Raw genomic sequence first — 26,519 nt, 5'->3', positions numbered from 1 at the left:
CCTTCTGGGCAGCAATCACTCCTGAGAGTCATCAGATTTTCCATTGTTGCTTGTTCCCAAATGAAATGTTTCCTAAACAAAATTCAGAATGTGCCAGAACAAGCAAGGTTTTCTTAGATGCTCAAAATTACAAAGAGATTGCAACTTTTTAAGTGAAATACAACTAGTAGGAGTAAAATATTCACCATTTGAATGTTTAATGGAATCCTATCTAAAAGAATCTCTTTATCCCTAGAGCTTAATTGTCTAAATATTGAACTTGTAGACATGCAACAATGGTGTCTACTATTTCAGGGTGCTTTTCATTAGATTAAAATGTATCTAAGCTTTCATTTAAGAAAAAAAATCAGCTCTAATTAGAAATTATTTTTGGGAATAGCATCCTTTGTCATGACTTTTGCTATATGGTCTTAGATATGAAATTTTTGATATTATGGTCATAGCATTCAGAGTTTAGAGTTCATCTAGACTTATTTTTCTTTCCAGTGTTCTACATTTCCAGTGTTTCCACAATGGGTATATGGATATATATAAGATATTTTTACATATATGTATATATGGATATGTATATCCTTATGTGTTTTGTGTGTATATGTAAATATATACATATGTATGTGTAAACATACAAAGAGAAAGATTACTTTTATAAGTTGAAGTTTCTAAACTGGACCAATTTCAAATGTATGGATACTTAAAGAACTTTAAATTAGAATAATGTAACAGTTTTGCTTATATATTATCAAAGTATTTTTTCAGTAATAAGAGTTATTGCTGAAGGTGGGGATATAAACTCATATACTCCTTTGAAAACAATTTAGCAGGAGCCTTTAAAGTTTGTAATCCAATAGATTTATGCATATAAAACTGAAAGAAATAAAAAGTTTTGTGTACAAATATGCACTTTTTTGATAACATTTAATAGGTTGTCTATCTTCTATTAAACTTAACATATTTATAGAGAACAATACAATTCAATAAATTTCACAAACTGAACCTACCGATGGAACCATCACCCAAAAAAGAAGCAGACTATTACCACCACCCCAGAACATAGAATTATTTTAAAGTGGAAACAAATTAATGTCCAACAATAGAGAAAAATTTAAGATGGGATGAACGAGGCAAATGTTAAGCAATTTAAGCAAAGCCATCTAGAAATCCCAAAGGCAACAAGACAAAGCAGTAAATATGAAGATCCCTGTAGACACACAGGCACAAACTTGCAAGAGCTGTATTACTGGTGGTGTGGCCAAGGCAATGGGAAATTGTGCCAAGTGGCGTTTATGAAGAATACTCGGGAGAATCACAACAGCCAATGCTCTGAGTAAAAGTTCTGCTTGGGTCATGTCAGGCCTTGCCTGAAGGTTCTGTAAATGAGGTCTAAGTTGACATACAATCTAAACCAAATGCTGAAAGTGAGTAGGTAATCACAGAGGGGAGAAGCAGATAGGGGTGACAGTCTCACTGAGGATGGAAAATATGGAAATAAATCCTCTATGCTGAGAAAAGATGGAGTTCACCATTTTGAATCATAGAGTGAACATTAACATCAAATCAGATTATAGCCAAAGCCTAATGAGAGAGCCAAGCTTAACCAATTGGTGTAACCAGCAATTACCATCTGGTTTATGACTAAGCACAGCTAAATTAAGCATGAGCCTGAGATACAGACCAAGAACAAGTAGAATAGTTTCAGAAGCCAGAGCAAAGAAGCCTAGGTAATGTAACAGTAACATTCCAACAAACCAAACCTAATGCTCCTTGAAGCTAGGATGGCATGGACCTTTCTCACACACATGTCCAGGCTTCAGGGGGAAATGAGAGAACCAGGTAATAACATCCATATAGACAGTCCAGGTTTCACAGAAACCCTGAGAGAAAAGGGTAAGCTATGTGTGACAGAGCTATCTCCAGGCCTTCCACAGGACTAAGATCAAACCAAAGTCATTGCAGTTGGGGGTCTCTTAGTCTGGGTAAAGACAGAACTAGTTTGTTTCATAGATTCATTCTTTCTTTCAACAAATAGTTACTGAGTCCATATTAAGTGCCAGGCACTGTGCTATCTAAAAGATATGTCACTGAGAAAAATTCAGACAGGTCCTGGCCGGAAGAGGCTATCACCTAAACCGTGATAAGGAAAGACATGTTGACCTGCAAGCCAATGAAGCTGCAGTTTCAGACTGAATTTCAAGGCCTGCACCTAATTTTTTTTTTCATAATTTTGTATTCTTTGGGTCCCACAAAACCTGGCCCCACTTCTGTTGATGAGTCCCGTGAAAAGGCCAGATTTCTATGACAGCATCTCTCATGCTTCATTATACACATTTATTTGCATAGTTGTCTTTTCCCCTTAACATTAGAGCCATTTCTAATTTATCTTTGTGTCTCTGATATTCAGTGCAGATGTTAAATAAGTGAATAGACTTTACTGAACTTTTAGTTATCCCTATACTAATCAATGGCTTTTATGCTTCTGAATATTATTTGTTCCCTTTTTGCTTTCCCTCAGTAAAGGTCCTTTTGAAAATTCCAATCTGACCAGGCTTGAACAAGTGAGAAATTGTTGACTCCTATTCAGACCAAGGAGCCAAGAAAAGCAGCAGCTTTTTGTGGTCAGGTGAGGTAGCAACAGTCAGTTGCAGGTAGAAAATCTGTGAAGCATGGAGTTGCTGAGTCAATTAAGGAATTGAAGTTCCTGGAACAACCCCTCTCCTCAGACCAGTGATTCTTGAATTTTAGCATGCTCACCTGGAGAGCTTGTTAAAACACAGATGGATGGGGCCTACACCACGGTATATTGTGGGGTAGGAAAACTTTTCCCTTCTTCCCTTATAAGTTCTTTGGCTGGTCTAACAATTAAATTGACATAAGACAGAGTAACAAGAGAAAAACAAATTTCGTTTGCCCATAAAAATATGACAGTCCAAGAAGTGACCAAAGCAGGCAGCTTTTATACCTTTTAGACAAAGAAACAATAAATTGGTGAAGAATTGACAAGACAAAGGAGTTGCGGCTTAGCGTAGCAGATTAGTGAAGAAATAACAAGGTTTGTTTATACAGCTTTCTCAGCCCTGAATTCCCCATCTCTGGTGATAAGGATGCCTTCTACCCTCCTGGCACAGGGAGGGTGTCTTTCACATGGAAGATTTATTTCCTTCTTCCAGGGGAACAAAGGAGATCAGAGTACCTTTCTTGTACTAGCTGCTTCTTAAGTAAGTTTAATTCAAAATAATCAGTTTGTCCAAGTGGCCTATTTTAGGGTGGCATCTTCTGCTCCCCTTCAGCATGAGACTTACTATGAAAAGGTATGCAGGTCACAAGTCTTGACCTATCCTTCACCTTGCCAGAAACAAGAGTATCAGAATCCTCTTTTGGAGAGTCTTGAGAAGCATTTAGAGAGAACTTTAAGAATCTTAAAATGTCATGGACTCCAGATTCCCTCCCTTTGCAACATCCATTCAGCCTCCCATGGAGCAATTTCAGTTGGCAACCTTTCAGCATTTAAATGGCTCCAACTATTAAAATCCAAAGAGACTCACTTAGGCCTTGCTGCACACACACCATGCTCTACACACTGCTTTACACACACCACATCCCCAAGCCTTGGCACTTGTCAGTGACTGCCTGGAATAGCCACCCCTACCCCTCCAGCTTCATCCCTCCTCCCTATTCCCACAGTAAGGTTTTTATCTATACCTCTCTTATTATATTTCTCTCCCTGCGTGACAATTATTTGCATTTCCATCTTCCTCCCAGAATAATGTGAGCTCCTTGAGGGTAATTTCTCTGCCTTCTGGCCCTAGTACCTAGCTCATATAGTAAATGAGAGGTTTTTGAATGAATGTAGATAATGTATTATTCAAATCGTTGACTCCTCCCTTTGGAGGCAAAAAAATTTCTTACACTTCCCAATTGTCTCCCCATTTCCACATCTAATTGCTGGAGGCCTTTACCTTTGTCATAATTTAAAGGTAAAAATCAACTCGGTAGTATCTACCATGAATTGCAAAACAACCAAACCAAGCCCAAACGATTTAAAACGATGTCCCAAAATAGAACCTAAAACAGAGAGCTATATTAAGTGAACTAATTAAATAAGGAAAATGAGAATCTTGCTATTGCATTACAAGTTCCTAGTTTTACCTAAATGAATGATAAAAGAAAGTGTGGAAGAGCAAAATGACTTCACAGTAAAACTCTAAGCCCCAGAAGATCCTAGCATTCCTTCTATTCTAAACTTAGCTCAGCCACTGGCCCACCATGTGAATGAGTCACTATTCTTCCTTGACTTAAATCATCCCTCTTATAAAACTTGTTAAAGAAAGACGTCACTGCAAATTAGATGTTGTAGCTAAGTTTAGCCACCCTTAGGACATAAATATTATAACTTATGTGAGTTCAATCATTTTTGTTTCATGACTTATATTTGGGCATGTGCTTAAATATATGTTTTTATACATGCTGTAGCTAAAGATACACCTTATGCATAGACATAGATTTTATATTTATATATATAATATTAATACAATATATATGCAAATATCCACAGAAAGCACCTTGCACAGAAACATCCTTGAGCTATTTTAAGAGGAAGCATTATTTCACTGACAAGTGTTCAGAATTTAGCTCTCTGACTTGCCCCCAGCCTAACCTCTGAATTGACTATTCTCAGAGAGGCTATGTGAGTAAGTATGCATGTTAGGGAGGGAGACCCTGTCCCTGGCTCCTCAGATAATGCCATTCATAGTGTAACTTGGGGATTCATGGGGTCCCTCTACCAGAAATACACCCCTACAGGCTTGTCAGAAGGCTGAGATTCCAGTTATCACCAGCATGACCTTCATTCTTTAATGGGCCTTCTTAAAGACGCAGGTGTTTTCATGGATTAGGACAATGTGTTATCTCATAAAGGATGCACATTTAAAATCTGAGTGACTGGAGAAGTTAATCTGACCAACCCACTACCACCCACTGTTGCCATCTCTTCGAGATTAGGATTCTGAAAGAATGAGGAAAAGGAAAGCTGCATATGGAGACTTGAGAAGCCCCAAATATTACTTGGGAGGGGGAAGACAGAAACCTGAATAGTCCAGCAGCTACATGAGGGTCCAGCATGAAGGAGCAGGTAGCAGAGAAGAGGAACAGGGACACCAGAAATCAGGTGAGTATCAGCAAAAAGCTAACCCTGACCAGTGGTCAAGGCTGACTGCTGCATGAGAATCTGTAATTTACAGAGAACTTTCCCATGGCATGTGAATCTCATAAAATCCCAGTGAAGTAGGTATTGTTATGTTCATCCTCATTTTATAGAGGAAGAACATGAGATTCAGTAACTGAGTCACTCACCCACAGTCACTCAACTAGGAAATGGCAGAACCAGGCTGCAAACCATGGTCTTCAAAATCCATCCAGTCTTCTTGTTACATCTTTCTGCCTACTTGTGTCAGGCCAAGCAGTGGGGGATTCTGTCCCCTCCAACATGCACAGATGTGGTTATACTGCATTAGTTGGTTTCCACTTACTATGGTCAGAACTGGCCCGAGCCCCCTAGCAACAGTCCACAGGCTGCTGTAATATATCAGGGAAGCCAGTGTCCCTGCAAACATAAGGCAAATGGCTAAAGGAGAAACTTAAAAGGGAGGCAAATATTAAGACAGTTATGTAAGGAAGGTATCCCAACCCCCCTAATCCAAGAGAGAATGTTGCTAACATCATCTTGTGGGGTCAAAGGAAGATCTGAGACCAGGGAATACAGATTCTGGGAGAAGCCTCCACTATCTAACCCATGTGATCATCTAGCCTGTCCATGAACAGGAAAAAAGAAGTATTCTTCAGTTTTCTTAGGAGACTCATTCCCTTGTTCAGTCATCTTTCCTTTTAAAAAGGCGTTCTTTTGTATCTAATTTAAATGTTATCCACCAGCTTTCTTAGGTCTGCTCAAGAAGAGATAATCAGTGCCATTTAAATATATATTTAATACTTCAAAGCTTACTAAGAATCCCTTCAGTATTTCCTCTCCAGTAAAACAGCCACAACTCCTTTGATAGCTCTTTGTAAAGCATAAGTCCTATTTTTCATGCCTTTAATCAACTCCATTGCTCATCTGTGGTCCCTTTCCAATTTTATCACACACACCTTAAGATGTGAAGACCAAAACACAGTACCCTGCAGGCAATACTCTAAGGAATAGACCGATAAAAGGCTGGTTTCCTAGCTCCCGAAAGATCACAGAATAAGAGGCAGTGTCATGTTCATGCCCAAATATCACATAAATAACAGAACTGCCTTGCTGATTCATTGAACATGCATTCCACTTGCTGCCACTCCCCTGGGACCATGCCCTCCCTCCTCAGCTGTATCCCAGTGCTCCATGTTGAGTACTCCTGCACATAATTCTATCCTGACCCTTCCTGAGCAGCACTGCTAGAGAGGAGAGAGCCACAGCAGCTCACAAGTTTAAAATATGATAATAGCAGCCACTCCTCATTATCACAGATGACTGGAAAGTCACAGAATTTTAGAACAAAAGGAATGTTCAGCACCACACAAGAAAGAAAGAATTCATAGTATATGTAGGTGCTCAGTGAAGCTTCTACAGGTACAAATAGCCTAACAGCATTTGTAGGTGATTTACACACTTAGGTCTGTCTATATAAAAGGAAGCATTACCCTCATTCACCAGCTCACAGGTTTGATCAGCAAAGTGACCAAAACTGAGAAAGCCAGAAGTACCCAGAGCTTGTTAGAAGATCTATCATGGTTGGACTAGCATTCACTTAGCCAGTTTTCTCTCTTGTTTTCCCTTTCCACTTGCATATTTAACCAAGCTATTTGTTCCTCACAAAGGGGAACTGCTGCAACCTGAACTTTCCCATTTTTCTCCCTGAAGCAAAACAAAATTGTGTGAGTAAAAGACCCAGAAACATTCTTATCAGGAATCTCATCAACAACTAAGATTCAGGCAAACAAGAGAACAGATTCCAGAGTCAGCAAAGAGCCTACTGATGCTGTTAGAGGCATTGCTAGCGCATGTAATTCAAGCTTTAACTTTTAATAGAGACGTACTCATAGCTGAATGCCCCAGGCCTCTCTGCCTGGAGGAGCTGAGGCCCTATGGCAAATATTTATTCAGTCTCACAGCATCCTTTTCAGAGTGGTATCTTTCTACTCTATTGATGGGATGCAACCCTATAGAGGCTGCTGAGGTAGCACCAATGTGCCCCTTACTCTCACAGAGCATACAGCATGGGGCCTGGACCATTTCACATTCTCCCAGAATGAGTCCAGTTCTCGGGAATGCCTGCATTGATGCCTGCATTGCCAGCTGGGTAACATAAGGTGGTCATTTCAATAGAGAGTAGACTGCAAAACCAGTAAAATTATTCTATGCTATTCATTTTAATAGGTGAACTCTATTTCCAAAAGAATGCACTGTTATTTATTAGTGATATTCAGACCAATTAAAACACAATGAAGATAAGGGGTGTTTGCACTCCTCTGTTCAATGCAACATGATTCAAAATAGCCTAGAAGTGGAAACAACCTAAATGTCCACTGATGGATAAACAAATAAAGAAAATGGGGTACATACACACACACTGGACTATTATTCAGTCATAAAAAAGAAGGAAACCCTATCATATGCTACCTGTATGAAACTTGAGGACATTCTACTAAGCGAATAAGCCAGTCAAGGAAGGATAAATACTGCATGATTCCACTTATCTGAGGTATCTAAAGTAGTCAAACTCACCAAATCAAAGAGTAGAATGGTGGTTACCCTGGGGCTGGTGCAAGGGGCAAATGGGGAATCACTGTTCAATGGGTATAGAGTTTCAGACATGCAAAGTGAAAAGGTTCTAGAGATCTGCTGTACAATTTTGTGTTTATAGTAAGCAATTAAAAATTTAAGAGGGTAGTGCTCGCTTCGGCAGCACATATACCAAAATTGGAACAATACAGAGAAGATTAGCATGGCCCATGTGCAAGGATGACACGCAAATTCGTGAAGCAGTCCATATTAAAAAAATAAAATTAAGAGGGAAGATCCCATACGTTTTTTACCACAATAAAAAAAAAATCTATTCCCCTCTACTTCACTGTAAATGACAAACTGAATTGACAATAAAATTATATGCATATCAAAATAACACACATACACACAATAAGAATAGAGCATTTAAGAACAAATAAAGACAGGGTTCTGGGGTAGGCTCTAGTGATGCCTAATGTACTCAGCCTGCCTAGATCTAGAACCAGGGCCACCTTTATGACCTTACAACCTATACAGTCACATTGGACCCTGAGCTCAGAACAGACCTGCGCTCGGTTTAATACTCTGCTGTTGTTGCCTAGAAATTCTTAAGGATTTTTTTTAGAAAGGGCTCCACATTTTCATTTTATCTAGGTCCCACATAATATGTAGATGGTCCTGCTCAGAACTGATTGTGTCTGTTCAGACTGGTCATCCTCACATACTTCATTCCATGTGCCTGGAAACTGGTGATGTCTGGTCATTATTATATAATCTGTGCACAACGGTCAAAGGGTTATAAAATAAGAAAATACATTAGGATATTGGACACAGGTAGCTTGCTTGCTAAAGATAATTTCTGTAACCATATAAGTAATTAAGCTGGGGTATGGAGTATTTTAGTTGGGAGTCAAAGAGATTTGGAAATCTATGACTTTGGTCTTCCCTCTGCCTAACAAGACCTACCCCTGAGCAGGCAACTGACCAAGGCTACCCTCCTAAGCACATCCCCAAGGAACTGGAAGGCCTGGAGAATCATGCTCATCAAATCTCCTCCAGCCTGATATTTTCTGATATCCTTTGCTAAAAATAGATCCTTTCTGCTTATCACAGTAATGATAGAATATGGTAGGTGTCCAAGTGCTCATTTTCACCAAGTCTCCAGCCCAGTTCTCTGAAGGATTTCTTCAGGGTCATCTAAAGGAACCAGAAAGAATAGATATTTTCAGAGACTTGAGTTGAATATTCTTGCAACAGTTGGGTGATCAAGTTGCCTACAGTTTTTAGATCACTCGAATGAAAAGCAAAACTAAGCCTAAAGTCTAAATGACTCTAGTCTACACAGAGATAATTTGTTTAGAATGACTACAAATTAGTTATCTCAAGGTATAATCAGACAAACCCTTACTTCATAAATTTGTTTATTTTTTCCCTTCTATGGTAGGATGCCCGTCACAGTAACGTCATGGACTCCATTAAAATGGATTTGTTAACTTTAAACTGTTTTTAAAAAAAGGCACTCTCCCTTACCACATCTCAAACAAAGATCCTTGTAAGAAAAGCAGGACCTCTCCCCATTACCAGTAATAATAGAGAGAAACATGTACCGATTAGATTTATGGGAATCTAGAAGCCTTGCTTTGGCAGTTTCAATATCTTTTTCAACAGCCTTTCTACTAGGATGTCTAGCAATCAGCAAATTGAACTCATTCACATTTTTGTTTCTTCTCCTTCCCTCTCTCTAATTGAAGCGCAATAAATAATCTCATGATCAGAACATAGAATCTGCAAATGGGATTACCAGCTCCTTCCATAATTCATTTCAGAGAATGAAAGTTATATGAGCAAGATGTGCCCCTTGCAAAATCACAATCCCAAGATAGCTTCCATCTAATTAATGCTAAAAGCATCCTTTATTTCCCCAGCTCACTGTAGGACCAAGCATCTCGTTTCCACAGGCAAGAAAGTATATGACAGTAAAGAAGTGAGACTGCCTTCCTCTGATGATCCCTTTTTACACTCAAAGTGAGATAGCCAGAAGAGATCTTAGCAGGGGATCATCCAAGAACTTCTGCATCTACAGACCAGATGGAAAATTCCCAACCACTTAAGAAAGTCTCATGTCTATTGTTTGAATGCTTTTTTTTTCCCATTTCCCATCAAAGCTTACATTTTAGAGACACACAAGTCAATGCACAAGGTCAAATATACTTGGGGCCTTTGAGCAACTACAAAGAACTGGACTCTAAATTGGAGGCCTATGTTTTCCTAGAAAACAAGTTCATAGTCATTTAACCAATCTACAACTTTTAGTGAGCACCTACTATGTGCAAGTTCTGTGTTACTGTTCCCATCTGTCGCCTGAGAGTATAAGATTTATCACATACTTGGATCAGAAGACAAGAAAAACAGAGGAAAACAGTCCTACAGAACTCAGACAACCTCAGGACAGAGACACTTTGGGAATTCAAAGGAGTAAGCTTTGACTCTTCGTTCAAAGGACATTTGTTGCTACCCAAATCCTTCCTAATATCTAACCAAAATCCTTCATGTTATAACTTATTTTTTCCTGTTGTCTATATGGAAAATAATTGTTCACCAACTTCCACGGGATTAATTCCAAGTCAACAAATAGTGATTGAAACTACATTATGTGCCAGAAACTACAAGCCCTAAGGATTGGAAGTTGAATAATTATGGTCCTTGGGTTCTCAACCTATCAGCAAAAGACATGTGTGCAATTAAATACTAAACTAGTAGTATGACAAAATGCAGCAGGAAAACAGAGAAAGGAGCTGGTCCTTCCTTGAAAGATCAGTAGCATTTCACCATGAAAAAAAAAAAAAAAAGAATAGAAGAGCATTCCAAGGAGAAGGAGCCATAAATAGAAGGTGATAGATGAGAAGAGAAAGGCAGATTGGGGGGGAAGTTATTAAAGACATTCCAAAGTCTTTGGACTCCAACCAATAGGTTACAGGAAGTCATAAAAATTTTTTTAAGCCAGCATAGGGACGTATCATGACCAGGGTCTTGTTTTAGATAGATCATTTTGGAGGCAGAGAAGAATGACTAGGAGGAGTAATTAGAGCCAAAATGTTAGGAGGCTATTGCAAAAACAGCAAAAGATTGTGTGAATATGGAGCTTTGCAGAAAACAGGATTGGAAAATTCATAAGACTTAGAGGCCAATTAAATGAATGAGTGAAGAGGAGGAAAGGGAAGAATACTCTGAGGTATTTAGATTGGGTAGCATGGTGGATAACAATGCCAGAAACAGAGAGGAGGAATAAATGTGGATAATGATTTCATTGGGAATATACTGAGCTTAAGGTACCCATTGGACATCGAATGAATATGTCAGTTGGACGTTTGAGTTCACTCACAAGAGCTGTGGAATTGAGAGCCTTCAAACCATCACAGATAAGCTCATCCAAGGTAAAAGTATATTTTACCTATACTATAAGTGAAAAGTATAAAATATAGGAAAAAGGAGGAAGAACAGAACTTGAGGCCATCCACATTTAAGAAGGAAGAAGAGGCAACATAAAAAGACTGGGAAAAGAAGCAGAAAGGTATGGGAGCAGGAGGGAAAACCGGTAGATTCAAGTGAAAAGAAAGTTTAATGAATGAAGGAGATGCTAGATAACATAGAATGGGGACTGCAGAGGTATTTCAGAAAATATGGGACAATTTGATACAAAGAAATTTCAGTAAAATTTTGGAGGACACACAGATGGCAAGAAATTGAGATAGGAACTTGAAGTGAAAAAACATTTGGTGGTAAAGGGAAAGAAACTGAGGTAGTTTTGTTTTTCTTTGTTTTTACAAAGTGGGAGGCAAAGTTAACAATGAAGTTAGAGGGCAAGATGAATTGAAGATCTTAAAGAATAAAAAGAACAAGTACAGGAAATGGAAAAAAGAACTGATTAGAAATGAATGCATTATAGATCCAACAGACATAGGTAATCATAAATTTATAACCAGGGCTGGATCAAAACAGATGCCAGATTTTTCCAACACCCCTCAGCAACCAGGAGAAAGCACACAGTTGAGTTCATCCAAGTTTGAGAAGTGTTAAGGTGAGTGTAGAAGAAATGGTCAGAGAATGAAAGCATTTAGGGTCCCAGGGAGGGTCATTAAACTGATCCAAGGTGGGTGAGGAAATAGTGAAGGGAGAAAGAGGCAGGTAGCTTATGAAAATGAAGGATAGAATGTCAGAAAACTGGCGTGACTCTCTATTGAGTTTTGTCTTTTTTTTTTTAAGACTTTGTTTTTTAGAGCAGTTTTAGGTTTACAACAAAACTGAGAGAAAAGTACAGAGATTTCCTATACACGCATAGCCTCTCCCATTATCAACATTACTCACCAGAATGGTACAATTTTTACCAAGAATGGATCTACTTTGACACATCATAATCACCCAAAGCTCGTAGTTTACCTTAAGACAACTCTTGGTGTTGTACATTCTGTGGGTTTAGACAAAAATAAAATGGTATACCCGTTATTATCCATAATATACAGAGTTTTTTCACTACCCTAAAAATCCCCTGTGCTCTGCCTATTCAACTCTCCTGTCCCTACTCCACTCCAGCCCCAGCCCCACCTGCCATCCCTGGCAACTACTGGTCATTTTACTGTCTCCAAAGTTTTGCCTTTTCTAAAATGTCATATAGTTGGAATCATACAGTTTGAAGCCTTCTCAGATTGGCTTCTTCCACATAGTAATATGCATTTACATTTTGTCCATATCTCTTCATGGCTTGATAGTTCATTTACTTTTAATACTGAATATTCCATTGCCTGGATGTACTATAGTTTATTTATCCATTCACCTACTGAAGGACATCTTGGTTCTTCCAAATTTTGGCAATTATGAACAAAGCTGCTCTCAACGTCCATGGACAGGTTTCTGTGTAGACCTAAATCCAGCCTGATTGTTGGATCTTACAGTAGGAGTATGTTTAATTTGTAAGAAACAGCCAAACTGTCTTCCAAAGTGGCTCTCTGCTGTGTTTTATTGCAAGGTTCATGGATGTAGACAATGGCAGCAATGACGGGATAGTAGTCTGTACTCAGAAAGCAGAGTTTTTTAAAAATTTCAGAGCAGAGCACTTCTAAGGCACTAGTGGTTCAAAGAAGTAGCACAGTTGGTAGCAAAGGATGTGGAGGGCTCCTCAAAGTGTAGCTCTTACTATAGTCAAAAAAAGTTATTAGGGTTCACTTCCAGGCATTTTATAATTTTTAAATATTAAAACATTAGAGTAGAATTTTAGCAGAGAATGTGAAGTCTTGAGGCACTGGGATTTGTAACACTTGCTGTTGGCCAGAACTTCTGCAGACCAGTTTTAATACCCTCTTCTGAGCTCTGAAGAAAAGATAATGAATCAGCTTGAATTGGGTTTTCCATTACTTGGAACACAGGTCCTAACTGAGATTACAAAAAATAAAACAACAACAAAAACTGGCTTAAGCAAGAAGGGGATTTATTGGCTTATATCAAAAGAACAGTCCAGTAGTAGTTCAGGCTTAAGTGTTGGTTTGATTCAAGGGCTCAATGATGTTGTCAAGGACATGGTTCTTCTGTCACTCTTCTCTGTCTTTCCTGGTATCATCTCCACTGTAGGGCTGGCTTCTTATATGGTGTGTTACATTATATACTACACCACCCAGAAGGAAAGTAAAACTTCTTTCCCAGAAGAAAAACCTCCAGCAAAAATTTCAGGAAAAAGAAATTCTTCTCTAATCTCACTATCCTAAAATAGATCACATGCCAAGTCCTGAATTGTGGTCAGGAGTACAATTATCCTGATTAGTTATATCTAGAAGTTGTATCTAGAGTTAGTATCCCATAAAAGCCAAGAGGGGCATGTGATCAACAGAGCAAAAATCAGGGTAGTTAATAAGAGAAGGAGAAATGTGCACAGACACATTTCATATCGTCTATTTTCTTTTAGGTTTATAGGTAATATTCCTCCCTGAATTAGGATTCTGTAATGTATAGCAAAGATATAGCCAAGAAGAAAATAAATTTAGACCAGATAATAGCACCTACTATAATGTTCCATTGTTGTTAAAAAATATTTTTCATTATATCCTCTTTCCTGTCTATGAACTCATGTTCAAATCACATCTCTGTTGATGGGAGAAGTTTCTTTGGCAGCTGCAGAAAACTACTCTGTAAATTACCATTTTTAAGAGCAGTCCAGTTCCCAGTCTGTGTCTCAAGAATCCCCTTTTTCTTTTATTCTAGGAAAAGGTATTACTGTCTTGAGGCATAAGGTAAATTCTTTTTAGTATGAAAATACAATCCTTCTTTTCTTTATCAGAATGAAAAAATAAATGCCTAGAGCTTGAGTCTTTTGCAGTCTTTTGCCTATATGTGAATTTAAAGTTCATTTTATCTTATGGCAGGAACACATCTAATTAATTTGGCATTCTTTTCTATATAGCTTTTCCTGGAGGGAGATCTAGTTTCATTTATGATGAACACTTAATTAGTAAGTTAATTTCACTTCCTATATATGCTTTGTAGCTGTCCTATTAGAGTAAGGGGGAGATGCCATGGTGAATTCTTAAGTCCTCTGGTTATTTTAGTCACTCAAAGAGATATTTACTATGTTCCCAGAAATATGTTGGCATTAAAGTGCAATGCACTGGCCACGGCCTCCAGGAGTTCATCTAGCTGGGAAGACAGCCATGAGCTTATAAAACAGTTAAGAAACAAAGCAGAGCAGTGTGAAATTAGAGATCAGAAGTAGTACTACAGGGCGCCTGGGTGGCTCAGTTGGTTAAGCAACTGCCTTCGGCTCAGGTCATGATCCCGGGGTCCTGGGATCGAGTCCCACATCACGCTCCCCCTGCTCTACGGGGAGCCTGCTTCTCTCTCTGCCTGCCACCCCCACTGCTTGTGCTCTATCAAATAAATAAATAAATAAAATCTTTAAAAAAAAAAGAAGTACTACAGAAAGCGAGGGTCACAGGAGAACAGTGTGTGGGTGGACATGGGAGGAATGAAGCTATGGTCACTCTGAGAGGCTGAGGAAGAGCCCTAGAAAAAGAGGACTTGAGCTGGACCTTACAGAATATTTAGATGGGATAGACAGAGAAAAGACATTGGGGCATAGAGGGATGGTCCAGAGATGAAAAGGAACATTAGCATTTCAAAGACTGATATGAATCCATCCTCCCAAAGAGGAAGGACTGAGTTGGGGGAACAGTGGGAATGACTACACTGGGCTGCCCAGTTACAAACCAATGGGCAGCAGCAAGAGGAGAAGGCACCTCTCGTCGTCAAAAAAGGTTGCAATGTAAGAGAAGAGTTCAGACTCAATCTTGGTTCCTAATTTTGTAACCATGTGAACACTAGGGTTGAGTCTGAGGTCATAGCGGGGCATCCAACGGAAATCCTCTTGCAAACAGTAGTGGGGATACATTCAAGCCAAATTTGGGTATGATACAATCCGAAGTTGACTTCTGGATCTGCAGACTTACTGCCAGATGGCTGCACGGTTTCTCTAATTTCATTCATCTCTTGGTCATGTGATTGGATTTTTTGGACTCTACTTATAGGATCACTCTCCTTCCAGAAGCCCTTTTGACAGAGATGTCCAACCAGAATATATAAGTAAAATAATGCTAACTATGGCTTTAATAATCTACCAGAAATACTGCAGTTTTTCAAAGAACCTAATGTCCATCCTGGGAGAATACAGCTTATTGATATATTTATTACTGTGTATAGGTAGCATGACTTGTTGCTTATTTAACATAAAAAAAAACCACCCAGTCTCAGCACACATATATGCACACGTATGTCACCAAATTCTAAATCTAGGTGGTCTCAAATTTAGGGCCCATTAATCTAAGGTTTTTACTTAAAACACAGATTCACGTGTCCTGGTGGAGGCCTGCAATCTACATTATGAATAAGGATCTTGTAGCAGAAGAATATTCTTTGGAAAAATACTACTTTAACTCCCAGGTGTTAAGCTCTCTCAACCAGTGTGCCTGGTTTTAGATGTTCAATAAATATTTACTGTATTGTATTAATGTATTCCCAGACCTAATAGCAACAAGGCACACTTCTTGGCTACCTAAATATATCAAGCCTTCCAAGGGAAAACTATCATTTGATTGATCCCACGTAAGAGAATATAGCAAGGTGCTATATACATGAACTTCACTTGAAGTCAGCCAATCTGGGGTTTATCTCCACTTTCTTGACAAGTCATTAGCCCCCAACCAAATAAATTATTTTTCTTCATTCTTCCATTTACCACACCAGCAGCTCAATGGTGTAGGCAGTTAAAGATGGAGAAGTAAAAACTTATTAAATAAAATTCAATATAAACATGAATTGTACTGTATTTTTTTTTTGTAATTTACTACAAATGAGATCTCTAGATCATAAGCTCCTCCCTATATGATTCTGGGCCTTACATACTGAGCCAAGTTCTGAAGATAGTTTTTGAATCCTTGCTGATTTTTGCTCATTCTTTAATATTACTGTGACATAGTTATTGATTTATTAATTGAATGCATTAATTTTTTAAGATGAAATTCTGGCAATTTAAATTAAATGGTATTTGACTTATTATAAATGACTTTCAATATTTTTTTTAAGCCCAGAAATCATCAAGGGCTCCAAAATAAACACAACTGAGAAATTCATGGGAATTTCATATGAAGGCTTTGCTTTAAAGTTCATTAATCTTGGGCGCCTGGGTGGCTCAGTTGGTTAAAGTTCATTAATCTCAATTAATAAAACAGAATCCACAAATGACTGTTCACATTTTGTCCTTTCAAAATACATTTTTAAAGGTATTCAATTAACTCTTTGCTTGTTCGTGTTCTTTTTCCTTCCACCCAAAGCACGTTAATCAAAAATAGTTGTTTGTAGATCTCTAAACATATTTTAAAACCTCCAAAACTGATTATTTAAGTCATTTTTATGCAGAATTTTATCAAGACCAATTTAGTCTGAAGAGTTACTTGTAAAAGAACATGTCAGATTGCTATTTTAGAAGCATAACTAATACCCAGGTACTAACTCCCACCAGTGGATAGTAACTTTCTAAATATTGAGCAATGTATATATACACTAGGGGATGGAAATTTATCTAAATGGTGCATCCGAGAAGTGTTCCAACATCCATGCCTATTTATGAACTTAATATCTTCTTAGGCATCTCCATCTGAGTAGCTACTTTAAATTTTTAGTTGAATTCAGTTAACACATCAAGCATATATTAAAGTACAGTTTATGAAAATACATGGATGCTTATATATTCCAGACATGAAAGATCTTATGATTGCTAAAGAAAATATAATTCTTTAAGAGATTTTAGTTATTTCCTAAATGTCTTTTTTTCTCCAAACATTAGACGAAGTTGCATTGTTTACAAAAATTTATTCATACAAATTTTACACACTTTATATAACAGTTATCAAAGTCCTAGTTATAGATATCATGTGTGTAATAATACTTGGTTAAGATGTTTTTATAATCAGTTGCACACAAAATAAGAGCTCCAAGACTAACATCTACCTAAATTATCACTATATCATAAATCTGCTCCAGGTTAGTAAGGCTCTTGGCATTTCTAAAAAGTATACAAAAGATTAAACTGGGTGATCACTGTAAATGCTTGCAACTAGCCACGGGAACACTAAATTAGACTTCATAAATAAAAGGTTAACTAGAGCCCTATTTCACCACTAACAGCTGACACAAATACAGAAAACTCTGCCCATTATCCAAGAAACAAATAATTAAGACTAAAATGCAAGCCGATGTGTTGCAGCATTGTAGGGCCACTAAATAGCCATCTGTGATTCGTGGCGATTTAAAAGGCGAAGAAAGGCACTAAAGCTGCAAACTGCATCCCGTGTCACATTGCCTGAGGAGACTGCAGAATTAAAGAAAGATTGATCCCATACACAGGACTCAGGCATAGATCGAATGCCTCTGTGCTTTCTCTGTTTGCAATGTGATCTCCTGGCAGCATCCATCCCGCCTGGGAATGCAAATCCAATTCTGTTTTCTTTGATTTATGACTTCATACTGAATCAAATTCGTAAAGGAAAAAGAAAGGTCCTTTAAACTTTACAAGCTAATGTTTAATCTTTTCTTGTTCTCTTTTTTTTTTTTTTCCCAAAAGAATCTGTGCCTGAATTTTGGGAGTTTGGCTGGTTTGCCTGTTGTAGCTTGATCTGGTTGCTGGGTGAAGGTTCTTTTGTTTATAGAGATTACTCACATGTTCAAGGAATTGATAGGAAACAGACAGACATGCTTTCTGTAGCCAAGAAAGGATACAAGGGGGAGGTTCTCAAGGTCTGTTGGAGCTTGCTTACCTCACTTTTGACCACAAATATAATATAGTACTCATACATATGAAGATGAGGTTTAAATGATTTATCAGTTAGAAAAACTGAGCAACATGTGAACACTACACATTCTAATATGACAAAGGTTGGTTTTATGAAATAAATTTTACTAAGCAATAAGCCATAATGTAGAAAAATACATTTTACCTACAAACTCAATAAACAAGAAACAAAAGGTTCATATTTAGTGCATAATTACTTAGTGGTAACTACACAGGGGTTCCTAAACTTTACAATAAGTGCTTGCATCAGACAACAAAAAAAGTAAGAAGCATTCACAAGTTTAAGAGAAATGAATGAAAAATGGTAACCGGTACTTCAACAGTGCAAGAGGGTGGGAAAGAGTCTTCAGAAAATCACAAAAGTGTGGCTCCTACAGAGCCGGGTTCAAAGGGGAGCATCCTGGTCATTTCACAAGATGAGAAGCATTGACAGCACTGGAGAAAAACACATTGTACTTTGCATCCATTTCCAATATCCAGCGCCCAAAGTCAGTCAGGCAGGGGACCTATGGTGGGACTCGGCTTACCCTCAGCCTCCCAGACCTGGGGCAGCTCCAAACCAGTCCCTCTCCAGGGTCCTCCTCTGACTGCTTTATGCTCTGCCTCTTCCAATATACCTACATTTCCTTCACTCTGTTCCAATTGCCCTAACTTCGGGATATTGAGTTTCCTGGAAGTACAAAAAACGGAGATTTTTCTACCAAGTCTCCCTTCTCTGTACAACCCAACACTTCCCCCAGGGAGTGGTGTGAATTCTGGGGAGAAGCACAATTTGGATTGAGCTGTTGTTTTTATCAGGAGAATTTCCTCTGGGCTGAGAGTCTGAAGAGAGACAAGTACACATAAAAGTAGAATCAACGAAAGCAGAAGTATTGGAATTGCCACCCAGCGAGGGGGACAAAAGGGGACAGTCCTAGTTGAGTTCAGCTGAGACTGTAGCAACCTGCCCCAGAGACTCGCTAGGAAAGAATGCCCTTCAGCAATTCTCCCAAATCATTACCTCCAAATCTCCCTGGAGCAGGGCATCGTTATGTACAGTAGCAAATGGTCAGTATTAATATCTTCAGGCCTGTCGTGGATAAAAATACTATCCTTTTAATTCCATTTTACAAAAATAGGAGTAATATTCAAAACAATGATTGTCTATTTTTCTATTTATTTTATATAAAAACATAAACAGCTCAGGCGAATTTTCAATCCTTGTGCACACTCTGTATGAACTGCTATTATACCTATAAATATTCTTAATATATATATTTGTAATATATATATCAATAATTGGTCCACAAAGTATATCTGTGCATTCTCTAGTGCTTTGTAAAAAGAAAAAACAATATTATTATCAAAATATTCATTTAATGGCTTTACTTCATACATAAATACATGTTTGGATAGAACACATGAGCGATGACTGTTCAGTCAGTTGGGAAAGTGACTTGTCATTGTGTCAGGATTGTATACACAAGGTAGCTGGTAACTCACCACTACAAATACGCTATTCGGCGTCCTTTGTTTTTAACCCTTTGTTTATACCTTTTCCCTAGGACGGCGGCCAAGTATTTCTTGACAGCCATTTGTTTCCGGTAGCGACTGTAGCTGTCGGTGAAGATTCCGTCTGAGTGGCGCTTGGAGAGAGGCTCCGAGTCGTCCTCCGCGCCGCCGCCTAGGTTCCCACTGCAAGGAAAGGGGTCGGGAAGAGGTGGCGGGGCGGGAGACACAGATTCAATAGCTGCGGGGAGCAGGTGGGCCCCACCCCACGCGGGAGCCTTCAGGGAAGGCACGGCTCTCATTGCCCACCGCGCCGCCTTCCTCTGCCAATAAGCAGCCGGAGGGGAGGGCTGTGATGGAAACCCCTCATTCCTCCCTCCCCACCGAGGCTTTCCTGGCACTAAATCCTTACGGAAGGGACCCGAGATGAGGTCCGGGCCAGAGGCATGCGCGAGTCACGCCTAACCTGTCCCCAAACACTGCCCTTTGAGATTTGACCATCCGCGCTTTTGCACTAACTTGTCCTAACTGTTCCTCTCACCCCTCCCACCACCAACCCCCCTCCCCGGTACAGAAAAAATAACCAGAGAGCCCCAAGTGCCACGTTGGCTGCTTCCTGGGAGTTTTACATCGATTCTGCAATTCCTAGTCAGACATGAGCACTCCTCCCCTTCCGCACGCTAAGTTGAAAAACGTGATGATAATAATATAAGTCGACAGGCTGTAGGCAATATTTTTCATCACATGAATTATTCATTGCGAAAAATGTAATCTGTTTCCCCATGGGCTTTATTAAAACGTTGCCTTCTGCTGAGAGATGCTCCACGCAAGCCCTGTGTGCTCTGGGTTTGTCTGGCACGCGCAAGAACTGTTTGTTTCCCTAACTGCCCAAATTTGAGGATTTGTTGGGTTTCGATTTGAATTTACAGTAAAAGAATGGTTTAAAAAAAAAAACAATCATGCTTAGAAGAAATTATAGCAAATCGTCCCGCGAAGCTCGAAGGTTTTCAATGACTGGGAGAGGTGAGAGGGGAGGGAAGGAGACTATTTGGTTTTTCTTTGTTTTTTTAATTCAAAACGATCAAACTCCCCGGTTTCTTTGCCCTCTCCTTGCCTCTTGCCTCTCAGAACTGTCTCGCCAAACTTAAGGCGCTACATCAGAACCTTCGCCTGTGATCGCCCGCCGGCCCCGAAGACCCTGCGGCGCAGACGCACCCTCGGGCCCACGCGCACGCACGAACGCAGGAGCGGCACCGCCCACCCCGCGCGCGCTCGCACGGACACCCACCCCGGAGCTCGCGCGCCGTTCTGCGCCGCTTAACTCTTTCGCAAACTCTTACCCCAGGCCCTTGGCCACGAGTGTCTGCAGGTATTTCCTGGCGGACAGCTGGTCCAGTACTTTGCGGTAGGCCTTGTTAAGGATCCCTTGGGCGACATCTCTAACGGGGAGGCAAAGTGAGCGCCCAAGGTCACTGACTTTGTCCCCAAGAGGTCGCCCCAGGCCCCCAGCTGGGCACGCACGCGCCTCGGCGCTTCGGGAGGCTGACGGGAAACCCCTCCGGAGGCACAAAACTAGCGAATTACTCTTTCGGGATGTTCCCGCGACTGACTGCTAGGAACGGGAGTTCCTGCTGTCCTCCAGGGATGGCAGGCATCGAGTCTGGTTGGGGCGCGCACTCCCGGCCATTCCTTGGGCCACAGACCTTTTGGTCCCGCGCGACCCTTACGGCCACACAGACCGACCCGCTACTAACTTTCTGTCGCTCTCATGGGTACCAGCCAGAGAGAAGAGAGGCTTGAGGGGTTTTATGAAAAACAACCTATTCGGTGGGCCACCACCCTACCCCTCCCGCCACCTCAGTCCCGGGCCGTAGCGGAGGCCGCGCGGGTGGTACCTCTTCTCTGCGGGGTAGTAGAGCGCGTAGGCGTCAAGCAGCGCGGAGGCGGGGCTCCCCACGCCGGGAGGGTCAGAGTCGTAGAAGTACTGCAGCGGGTTTCCGTCCTCGTCGTACGCCTCGTCCTCCGGCCTGCGGGGATAGTCGGGGAGGTAGAAGGAGTGGTCAGTATAAGTCCCTCCCCGGCTCTGCAAGGACCCAGAGAAAGGGGCTCGCGACTGATTTTCCTTCTTTCTAAAGGTCCCCCCACGGAGAATTGACACTTCTTCCGGGACGGAGGAGGGGGTAAAGGGAAGGCGAAAGAAAGTACACCCAAGAGAAATTCCCCATCCCTCCAAGTTGCTCTCCGACCCGTTCTCTCGCGGATAAAGGGTCGCCCTTGCAGGGCCCTGGGAAGCCGAGATGTCTGTGCCGACCCGGTACACCTGGCCATCGAAAAGGATCTACCTCCCTACGGGCCTGGCGCCTGAGCCACCCCAAACAAGCAGCCACGGGCGGGGACGAGAAAGGTCCTGAGAGACAAGACGTAGCCAAGGCGAAGACCCGATAGGGAGGCCCAGAGAGAAACAGAGGGAGGGTGGATGGGTAGGGTGTGCGGCGCCCGACTCCGCCAGCCACCCCCACCAGCCTCTGAGCCCAGGGGAGCCCTTCCCCGCGCAGATGTAGGTCACGGAGAACCTCCGACTTCTATTTTGGGCGGGAGAGGATCTGGCAGGAACATGAATAATAGATGCCCCTAAACTTAGACTGTTTGGCTGTGGCTCATTCTGTGGCATGTCCGCGCACTCTGGTGCTCCTCGCCCGAGGAAAGTGCCAGGCACTCGGGACTTTGAAAATTGCTAGGAGTGAAATAGGACTTTTAAATCCGCTAAATAAATAGTTCGCGCTAATCTGTTAGGGATGTTGGGAGGCGGAAAGGGAAAGGGTCAACAGGGGACGGAGAGCCAACAGGAGCGCCGCGGTCTCGAAGTCGCCCTTGCCTAGCGCCTCTATCCTTGATATAGGACGGGAAGTGATGGGCTAAAACGCAAAACCCCCTCGCTTTGGGCCGCTGGAGAGAGTCAGAACGCGGCCAGGGCAAGTAGCGCTCTCTAGTAGGGTTTAGAGTCGTACTTCGTTATTCTGTTCGCCTTTCCTCCATCCGTGGAGAAGTAAGGACAAGGCAAGCACATGCCTCCGTCAGCCCCACACCCACCCTTCGTCGGCGACGCGCCTCTTCTATAGCCCAGCTTCCCAGAGTCCCCGGGTCTTTCTGGCCACTTTCATCCCTGCCCCGTGTCCGGATGCTGGAATCCTAATATTGAAGTCAGAACCCATCTCTCCGGCCAAATCAATGGTCAGCGGCCCCTAAAGACGACCTTTCTTGGGCGCGGCTCCGAGAAGCAGCTTTGCCGGCAGAAGGCGCGCTCCTAGCTGCAGGGAGCCGGGAGCCCAGCGGAGCGCGGAAGCTGCGTTGCAAAGGGAGCTTCCACTCTCAGGCTGACCACCCCAGAACTTTGGGGCTGCGTAGGGAACCTGGCAGTGCCAACCGATTAGAAACCAGGGGTTAAGAAAAAAGCCAGGATTACTCCAGCCTCGGGCGGGCAGGGTTGTCCTGGTCCTGCCTGCCTGCCTGCTTTCTCTTCCTCCTGCCTTGCATCCGTTTCATCCGTTCCTCCCCTTTCCTTTCAAGACCTCCAAACAAGCTCCCCCTTCCTTTCAGATTCATTCTTGTTCTTCCTTCTCTCAAATCGCTTTTCCTCAACCATACCCGGCCAACACTCCCCCTCCCCAAGACAGTCTGAGATTCAAATTGCAGTTGGAAAATGTATCACTTGAGAGAAAGCTCTTCCAGGGGAAAGAATTCGAATTGAAGCGAAAGGGAGATCAGAGGAGAGAGAGGGAGACCCCGCCCCGATAGTCCAGAACAAGCTGTAACAAAGCAAAGTCCACGGGAGCTTCACGCTCAACCCTCCAACCTGGCTGCGGGCACCAGAGAAGTTCTCCTAACTCAAGCTAAGAATAGGGAAAAGAAGTCAAGCTCGGGGCCCGGCCCTGCCCCCCGCGGGCGGGGCTGGGGGAGGGGAGGTTTCTCTAGCCGGCTGAAGCTCCCTTGCTTTACCCCGGCCCCTTGGCTGCGGCGGGCTGGGCTGGGGGAGGGGCGCTGAGCCGCAGTGGAGCCTGCCCGGACCTTGTGCTGAGCCGGGTCCAGGGCCAGGGACCCGAGGCCGGACCCAGGCTGACAGCGGCGTACTGGGAGCCGGTGGGGAGATGGTCATAGCCGGGACCGCGCAACTGCAGGAGGACGACCAGGAGGAAGTGTTAGGGGAAACCAAGCCTCAGCTCAGCCCGGGCGGCCAGCACCTACCTGATTCCAGGAAACCGGAGTCCTGCGGCGGCAGGTGAGCAGTAGACGCTGCTGTGCATTATTATCCCGTAGACCAGGAGGGCCAGCCTCGCTCCGCTACACATGGTCATTCTGCGCAGAAGGGAAAAGAGGGCACACAGCTGTCAGAACGCCCCTGGCCTTTCACCCGCCAACCCCAGGAAACTCCCCGAGCTGGGGGAGGGACAGAGCAAAGCTCCGGCTCCCAGTGTTGAATACCGCTTAATGACAGCCTGTGCGCACCCTGCCACTTCCCTCTCGCTATAGTGAGAAAAAAATATGTATATACCTAGTGCCCGATAACTCGCCAAACCTGGTGCGAAGGAACGCTAACTCGTACCCTGATGCTGAGGGGTGAAAGAATCAACAAAGGAGTCGTTTGGTTTGGTAAGATATTTTTCCCCTTACCATTCAACTCTTACCGCTGCTAGGAGAGGTTTGTTGCCAAGTAAGACGGCGGGCAAAGGGCTCCTCCAAGTTTCTGCGCTGGAGTCACAACCCAAGAGGCATCACCGTCTGGCGTTAGTGTCTGAGAAGCCGCAGGAATGAGCAGGAGCAGCAGGAGGAGCTGGAGGACTTGTTTTCTGAGGCCAGTATTCTGTTCAAAAGTTTGCAGACGCACAGAACTAGAAGGAAGCGTGACACCGAGAGAAGGGGGCGAGGAGAGAGATGGAGAAGGAAGAAAGAGGAGGCGAGGAGCTCAAGTGGGGGTGGGAGACAAAGTGGCCTAAGTCCACCAGGAGAAAGAAGTAAGTGATTAAGGAAAAGAGGGAAAGTCAAAGAAGTAGAAGAAGGAAGAGGGAGGGCCGCAGCTCAGCCGGGGTCTGCTGGAACCGCCTGGTCAGGCAGTTGTGCAAGTCGGCAGCGCCTTCTCTGCTCTGAGGTCCCTCTGGCTGTGTCTGAAGCTGCGGCTTCTGCTGCTGCTGCTGCCAGTGGTTACAGAGGTGACCGGCCCTATGCTCCTATTTATATGTGCAGTTAGCAGAAATCTATCTGAACGTGGTTTTAGAAGAGCCTTCCTTGTCAACATCTGTCTGCCTGTGGCCTTTAAGTACAGAATATTTTGTTGCACTGTTGCGCTCCGATTTTTATTCATGGAATGACTTCCTTTTTTTTTTTTTTTTTCAGTCACGTAATGATCGGGTATCAGAAAAAGACGTCAGCATCCTAGTCCCTCAAGGAACATATTAACTATTCTGTGCTGTCCTCTTGGATGATAAGATCCGGAGTCATCGACTTCTCATAAACACCTTTCACTCATACAATCCAATTTTTAAGATGTGCAGTTATTTTGATGGTTTTCAATTTTACCCATTTCTCAAGATGGGTAACGAATTCATAGAATTTCAAGGATGGTAAAAGTCATGTTTTTAATTATGTCACTACGATTTCTCTTTACTTTTCATCAAGCCCCAGCAATCAGAGCTCTGGTCTCTGGAATTAAGCACCATCAAGCTCTCCTATTAATAAATTTAATTTAGATCTCCTAATTTCTTGCGTATGTTCTTTTAGATAGACAATTAAATGTGGAAGTCGTTTTGTTTTTAAAGGGAAGTCTTGGAGGATTTTCAGTAAATCGCTAATGAGTCTGGCTGTCATTGACAGTCTGGCTATGAGTAGATTGATTAGACTTAAAGCTGCGACCCGATCGCGGCCTGTGGAGCTGTCCAAGCTCTGAGTGCTGAATTCTGGTTGCAGATGCTACAAACATTGAAAATTGCTGTTGGTTTAATTTTTCACCAGAGCCTCTAAATCTGAAGATTTGGCACTGATACTATTAATGTGGCAATTCACTGTCCAAGTCTCCCCACTGTTCAGATACGTTCCCCCTTTGCAGTGTCCATGAATACCCTTAATGCTGAGAACAGTCAGACCCTGCCTACATTTGAGTAAAGAGCATTCTGTTTCCTGTTAGTTCTGGTTTTTAGATCTCTAGATGGCCTATTTGAACACCTTCACACTTTCTGTGGCTCTTACTGATTTCAAAGATTGAAATTGTGAAATTGTATTTTCCACAAAACTTGAAATTTTAAGAATTTGGTAGTGAGAAATACGTTATTCCCCTTTATTTACAACTTGAGTTCTGTTTGGGGAAATACAGACAGACTGGGAAAGTGTGAGGATTCCCAGTACAAGTTCACTTGCTGAGGGTTTCTAATGGGAATCCCTCCATTGGGAACCGTTAAAAAAATTTTTTAGCTGAAAATGACGTGGGAAAGCAATAAGAGAAGACTACAGCCACCCGGAGGCTTTCAAGCCCCTGGGCAATTTAAGAAGATTCCTAAATTTCTACTCCAGTAAGAGAAAATCAAATCTATTTCTTTTTATTGCTCAAAGGAAATAGAACCATCAATAACCATTAGTGTGCATTTTAATTATTTGGACCTTAAACAAAACTTAGAGGAAATGGCAATTTAGTGGGAGTATTTCCTATTATAATTTGGAGCTAACATTTAAATAAGCTATATTAGTTCTGCATGCTTTTCCTAAGACAAAATTATAATGTTTCTCATTCGGAATGCCTTTCTTACTTTCTTTTTTAAGATCTAATATTTCCTTCAAGAAGACAAAGTTTTGCTCATTCCTGGGCATTAATGACCAGAAGCTACTCGCTGCTTCTTAGTTTATTCC

The 26,519-nt window shown here is 41.9% G+C and overlaps 2 protein-coding genes and 1 non-coding gene across 6 annotated transcripts in view; 2 read left to right on the top strand and 1 right to left on the bottom strand.

Moving 5' to 3' along the window:
• ADCYAP1 (adenylate cyclase activating polypeptide 1) overlaps nucleotides 1-24,399 on the bottom strand; it is a 44,604-nt gene extending 20,205 nt beyond the window's left edge. The window contains exons 1-5 of one of the 4 annotated variants that reach the window (XM_081801545.1): nucleotides 24,311-24,399; nucleotides 23,871-23,981; nucleotides 21,524-21,655; nucleotides 20,969-21,067; nucleotides 19,674-19,814 (exon numbers count right to left, since the gene is read on the bottom strand). In XM_081801545.1, the coding sequence (XP_081657671.1) occupies nucleotides 19,674-19,814; nucleotides 20,969-21,067; nucleotides 21,524-21,655; nucleotides 23,871-23,980 (482 nt within the window). In that variant the 5' untranslated portion in view covers nucleotide 23,981; nucleotides 24,311-24,399. Of the gene's footprint in view, nucleotides 1-17,069; nucleotides 19,815-20,968; nucleotides 21,068-21,523; nucleotides 21,656-23,870; nucleotides 24,100-24,296 lie in introns of those variants that run through there. The other 3 variants (XM_081801546.1, XM_006727782.3, XM_081801547.1) reach the window with 3 other exon arrangements.
• YES1 (YES proto-oncogene 1, Src family tyrosine kinase) overlaps nucleotides 1-26,519 on the top strand; it is a 212,791-nt gene that overhangs the window by 67,430 nt on the left and 118,842 nt on the right. The gene's annotated exons all lie outside the window — the stretch shown is intronic.
• On the top strand, nucleotides 7,919-8,025 carry LOC115942601 (U6 spliceosomal RNA). The gene has a single exon (XR_004077237.1). It is a non-coding gene; the product is annotated as a U6 spliceosomal RNA (small nuclear RNA).

Source organism: Leptonychotes weddellii, chromosome 13 (assembly GCF_054177405.1).
Source record: "Leptonychotes weddellii isolate Sample4059 chromosome 13, ASM5417740v2, whole genome shotgun sequence".
Classification (NCBI taxonomy): Eukaryota; Metazoa; Chordata; class Mammalia; order Carnivora; family Phocidae; genus Leptonychotes; species Leptonychotes weddellii.
The sequence above is the reverse complement of the archived record's forward strand: the minus strand, read 5'-3'. Positions and strand labels throughout refer to the sequence as shown.